The sequence below is a fragment of the Chrysochloris asiatica genome, unplaced genomic scaffold (assembly GCF_000296735.1).
Source record: "Chrysochloris asiatica unplaced genomic scaffold, ChrAsi1.0 scaffold00003, whole genome shotgun sequence".
NCBI classification, from domain to species: domain Eukaryota; kingdom Metazoa; phylum Chordata; class Mammalia; order Afrosoricida; family Chrysochloridae; genus Chrysochloris; species Chrysochloris asiatica.
This window is the reverse complement of record NW_006408521.1, coordinates 21,460,628-21,466,867: the sequence shown is the minus strand read 5'-3', so window position 1 is coordinate 21,466,867 and position 6,240 is coordinate 21,460,628. Positions and strand designations below refer to the sequence as shown.

General features: G+C 38.8%; 1 protein-coding gene across 1 annotated transcript in view; it reads right to left on the bottom strand.

Annotated features, from left to right (window-relative positions):
- Nucleotides 1-6,240, bottom strand: part of LOC102818421 (coiled-coil and C2 domain-containing protein 2A-like) — a 73,607-nt gene that overhangs the window by 46,711 nt on the left and 20,656 nt on the right. The window contains exon 8 of the mRNA XM_006831454.1: nucleotides 5,684-5,893. Coding sequence (XP_006831517.1) covers nucleotides 5,684-5,893 — 210 coding nt within the window. The remainder of the gene's footprint in view (nucleotides 1-5,683; nucleotides 5,894-6,240) is intronic.

Here is a 6,240-nt window from a genome sequence, read left to right as displayed (position 1 = left end):
ATTAAAAAAAAAAAAAAAAAGCTAAGGTTGTTGATGATATTGTTGAGCCTTACAATGTGCTCAGAATTTGGTGTGGCGTTAAAGGATAAGCGCTGAACCACAAGGATGGTTTGAATTGCAAGGTGGGTGGGTGGTTCAAAGCCACCAGCTACTCCTAGGAAACCCTATACAGGTCTCTATGAGTAAGAACCATTTAACAACTACAACAATGTGCTAACCACAATATTGGATGTTCAAACCGACCAGATGCTCCTCAAAAATCCTATTTGTTGTTATTAGGTGTCGAGTGAGTTCAGATTCATAGCGACCCTGTATAGGGTTTCCATGGAGTAGCTGGTAGGTGTGAACCACCGACCTTTTGATTAGTAGTTCAGTGCTTATCCTTCATATGTGACAGAACTGACTCAACGGCACTTTACAGCAACAATTAACCTAAAAGTTGGCAGTCTGAACTCACCAACAGCGTCACAGAAGAATGGTCTAGAGATCTGCCTCCGTTAAGATTGTTGTTGTTGTTGTTAGATGCCATCGAGTTGGCACTGACCCATAGTGACCTTATGCACAGCAGGACGAAACACTGCCCGATCCTGGGCCTACCTCACTACTGTTGCCACGCTTGAACCCACTGATGCTGCCACTTGGCCAGTCCATCTCGTTAGGGGTCTTCCTCTTTTTCTCTGACCCCTACCTTACCAAACATGTTATCCTTCTCCAGCAACTGGTCCCTCCTGACAATATGTCTGAAGTATGAGAGACGTTAGTTCGGCCATCTTGGCCTCCAAAGAGCACTCTGGCTTCACTTCTTCCAACATGGATCTGTTGGTTCTTTTGCAGACCAGAAAACCCTATGGAGCAGTTCTACTCATCAATGTGGTTGCCATGAATCAGAGTTGACTCTATGGCAATGAGTTTAGAGCTGCCCTAACTAGAGACTTATGAACTATAAAGTAGTATCTTTCCCTACTGTTTAAAGCAATTGAGATGGAGTTTTCAGTGAATTACTACCAAAGGCATCCTAATTGATATACTTAGGGTAGAGAAGGTCTTAGAAAGGTAACAGCAAAACCTAAAATCTACAAGGGAAAAAAGATAGGCAGATGTGACCTCATAAAAATTTTAAATATTTGTTAAATATGTAAAACATTAAATTAAAAAACAAGTAAAAAAGGAGAACAAACATATGCCAAACATATTAAAAGAAATATAGTTTTAATGGACTTACTATCCAGAAAAATGTATATAGCCACATAAAACACTTTGCAACACCTGGCCCTTTTTCCTTCCCACCTCAGTTTTTCTTTTTGAGAGGAGATAGACGTATATATGGCTAACCAAATTAATCTTTTAACAGTTTACTGGGATAAGATATTTATATTCTTATAAAAATGTAAAATTCAACTAAACTGATTTTGGCCTCCTAAGAATCCTGGTGTGGCACAGTAGGATAAGCATTTACTGCAAGGTCGGTTCAAACTCACCAGCCACTCCTTGGAAACCGTAGGGTCGCTCCAGGTCAGAACTAACTCTATAGCACTTAACAATCAACAAAATACTAATAACAATGATGAAACATTTTGCAAGTAATTATCCCAAAATGTTTTTATTTTATGCTGAATCATGTAACATGAAAAACAAACTTTGAATCGATACATTAATGGATGCTAGATGCAGTCAAGTCAGTTCCAACTCACAGCGACCCTATGCACAACAGAGCGAAACACTGCCCAATAATCCTAATAATTGTTGTTCCATGTCGGTTCATTGCTGTTGCCACTGTGTCAATCCGTCTCATTGGGAGTCTTCCTCTTTTCATGGTGTCCTTCTTTCTCCCTCCTGATAACATGTCCGAAGTACGATAGTCTCGCCATCCTCACTTCTAGAGAGTATTCTGGTTGTACTGCTACTAACATAGAGGTGGGTTGTTCTTCTAGCAGTCCCTGGTACTCTGACTTCTTCTCCAACACCATAATTCAAATGCACTGATGCTTCTACAGTCTTCTTTATTCATTGTTCAACTTTCACATGATTAGCAGGCAACTGCAAACACCATGGCTTGGATCAAGTGCACCTTTGTCCTCAAACTGTTACCTTTGCTCTTGAACACTTTAAAGAGGTCTTGTACAGCAGATTTGCCTAATGCAGTGTCGTTTGATCTCTTGATTGCTTCTTCCATGAGTGCTGATAGTGAATCCAAGCATAATGAAGCTTTTAATAGCTTCAATCTTTTCTCTACTTATCATGCTGTTATTTATTGGTCCAGTGGTGAGGATTTTTGTTTTCTTTATACTGAGGTACAATCCATACTGAAGACTATAGTGTTTGACTTTGACCAGTAACTATTTTAAGTGCCCTTCACTTCCAGCAAGCAAGGATGTATCATCTGCATATCTGCTAATGAGTCTTCCCCCAATTCTGACCTCACATTCTTCAATCCCTCTTCTCAGATTATTTGCTCAACATACAGATTGGATAAGTATAGTGAAAGGACACAACCCTGGCACACACCTTTCCTGATTTTAAACCATCCCATATCCCCTTGTTTTGTTCTAACAACTGCCTCTTGGTCTACGTACAGTTTGCTCATAAGCATATGAGTGTTCTGGAATACTCATTCTTCACAATGTTATCCATAGTTTGTCATGATCTACACAGTTAAAAGCCTTTACAGAGTCAATAGAGCACAGTAAACATCTTTCTGGTATTCTCTGCTTTCAGCCAAGATCTCCCTGACATCAGCAATATCACTACTTCCAGTCCTCTTGGAATCTGGCTTGAACAGGCAGTTCCATGTTGATGTACTGTTGGCAACTGTTTCTTAATTATCTTCAGCAAAATTTTACTTGTAGGTGATATTATTATTTGTTGATTTCTGCATTCCATTAGGTCACCTCTCTTAGGAATGGGAACAAATATGGATCTCTTCCAATCAGTTGACCAGGTAGCTGTCTACCAAATTTCTTGGCAAAACTGAGTGAGTGCCTCCAGTGCTGCATCAGTTTGTTCAAAGATTTCTATTTGTATTCTATCAATTCCTGGATTCTTGTTTTTCACCAATGCCTTCAGTGTAACTTGGACTTCTTCCTTCAGTATCACTGACTCTTGATCATATGCTGCCTCTTGAAATGGTTGAACACTGACCATTTCTTTTTGGTACAGTGGCTCTGTATAGTCCTTTCATTTTCTTTTGATGCTTTCTGCTCATTCAATATTATGCCCATGTTGTTGTTGTTAAGGGCCATGGAGTCAGTTTCAACTCATAGGAACCTTGTATACAGTTTCTGAGGCTTTTAAAAATCTATTGTGAAAAAGGAGAGCCTCAACTTTCTCCTGCAGAGCAGCTGGTAAGGATATAATCTTTTTATATTTCAAATTGAGGCTTGAATTTTTTCTTCAGTTCTTTCAGCTTGAGAAATGCTGAGCATGTTCTTCCCTTTTGGTTTTCTAATTCCAGGTCTTTGCACATTTCATTTTATATATTATACATTAATGTTTTTAAGTGCTGTTGAGTCATTTCTGATTCATAATGACCCTGCATAGGGTTTCTGAGGAGCAGCTGGTGAGTTTGAACCACCGACCTTGCGGTCCAGTGCTTTATCTCAACCAGGACTCCATACATTAATGCTACTCAAATCAAACTGATGTCATCAGAGCAAACATTATAAAGATTATACAATATTGTTTGAAAATGACCTATGAAGTAGAAATCTGTAAATCTTTTCCAAAGACCTGAATCATAATTTCAGAGTTTGTTCCTCCCTTGCTGAAAGCACTGCCCATAATTACACCAAAGTAACAGAATTTTCGATATTTGTTTTAGGAAATTTTCTGACTTCATTAATGCATGGTCTTATCTTTTAAGTTCTTCCACACATTTCCCACATGAACATTCATTCAAATGGATTAAGTCCTGTGGTTTTTGCACTTGTATTATAAAAAACCAATACAGTCAGATACAGTTAGTTCCCAGTTTAAATGTTTCATTATCTGAATGAGCCCCATCAAGAATACTTTTTCAGACAGCACACTAGTTAATAAAATGCTCATTTATCAGAAACACAACTGGTGAGTTTGAACTGCCAACCTTTCAGATTACCAGCTCAGTGTTTAACCCATATGTCACTGGGACTCCTTAGAAACTCATCAGAATTTAAATGAGAAGCACAAATTCATAAAAATAATCATAATGAGTACTCGATTTCTCTGCTCAGTTTAAGCATTCTTTATGATGTCATTAGATGACTATTTGGTTTAATCATCCTCTCATACCAAGACTCTTCATATTTGATGTGAGATTCAAGATCTCTAGTATTTTTGTCAAAATACTTCATTGCTGTTGTCAGGTGCTGTTGGTTGTGACTCATAGCAACCCTATGTTCAACAGAATGAAATGTGCCCGCCTCACAATCGTCAGCATGTCTGAGTTCACGGTTGCAGCCACTGTGTCAGTCCATCTCCATGAGGGTCTTCCTCTTTTTCACTGACCCTCCAACTTTACCAAAATACTTCATTATAAGACTTAAAAAACCATGTGACTCTTTTGATTAGTAATCATTTCCAATACTTTTCTTGAGTCATAGAACCAAGAAAAGCTCTATTTAATGAACCATTTACAAATGCTTAATACCCTGTAGAGAATATTTGAGGCCGCCTTCTCTGTCATACTACTTCTATAAGTTCTTTTCAGAAAAACTGAAATAAAATCACTGTTATGTTTAAATACTTAATGTGCTAATGGAAAATGTTCTATGAGAACTTGCTTTGTGTTACAGACCGTGTATAGGCCTGGTCAGAGGTTCGAGGCCCTATAGGCCCGAGTGTAACAGATCTAGCCACTTGGCAGTTAATAGCAAATTGTTTTTCATCTTAGTGTTCAGTTATATTTATTAATTCTAAACATGAGCCTTTAATGTCCACAGATTATTTTCCTAAAAGCCCAGACTGTAAAGGTTGCAAGGTCAAGCCTTTCTCCAAAAGATTAAGTAAAAATATCTTAGCTACTTCCCAGGTCTTTGTTCTACAGACAAAAAAGCCATCTTCCCTGAATCTCTCCCAAGTGCAAGTTATTCAGCCAAGTTCCTGAAAACCTGGCTCAGGAAGCTAAAACAGCGGGACTCGGCCCAAGCCTTTTGTCCTTCCCTTTCACCTTGCCCCAACTTAGCTCAGGGGCTATAGATATGTTAATTAAGCCTGAGAAACTAAGTTGCGGGCCTGGGATTCGAATCAGCGAATCAGCGAAGTATGATGTAAAGTTGCCTGAATGTCGGGAGAATTACGTATGCCAGCTGTACCTTGTCTTAGTCCCTCCCAGCTTGGTGTGAAGCTCCTCCCCTAAATAAAACAGAGGCCCAGGTCGGCCCAGGTGTGCATTACGGCTTGGAGGGCATGCAGTAAAGATTGCAGGGCAGTGAGTTGCTGCCTGCAGAGGCCATGATGCCTGTAGTCCCAAGTCTGCCCACCAGTGATGCATCCACCCTGGTTTCGGGGTGCCTCATTGTCCTCCTCCTTCTGTCTGTCTGTGTATTCTTTCGCTATCTCTATCGCCACTGGATCTCCCCTCCTTGTGAACCAAACACTCGTGAACAACACAACTATGTAGAGGACAGTCCCGATGGCTTTGCACTAACAATTTTGCTTTATCTTTTAGTAATAAATGCTCTGCAAGTATAATGAAAGCCATTCTTACCTTCTCATAAAGTAGCTGAGGTAAATTTTGTTGCTGCCTGTTTTGAAAGCACTCATAAAGTTGGAGGAGCCTAGCACATAATACTTGTTCTTGATTGAAGAGAGGATGATGGCTGAATTGCAAACCCACGATGTTAAGATCTAATTGGTACACATCCCTTTGACCTTCTATTTTGTTCCTGATAGAGCTTTCTAGATCCGATTTGACTGCCTTTTAAAGAAAAATGTGTACACAGTGTTAAATTGATTTTTAGTTCTTTTGAAATTACAAATAACTTTTCGTTATAAAAGCAACATGTTCACTGTAGGAAAACTGACACTACACAACTATAATAGAGCTCTGTGAAAAAAGTTACTCTGAACCAAGTTTTAGAATAAATCTAAAAATAAACAGTAGAATAACGATTGAGATAAAATCCCAAAGTTACTATAAGAAAAATGAATAAACAGCAAAGTAATATTTTCATAATGAAAGCATTTCAGAAAGACAGCCAAAAACAGATGAAAGAAGAAATATAGTTTTCAAAGCTAGCTAAAAGACATAAAATATGTAAGACA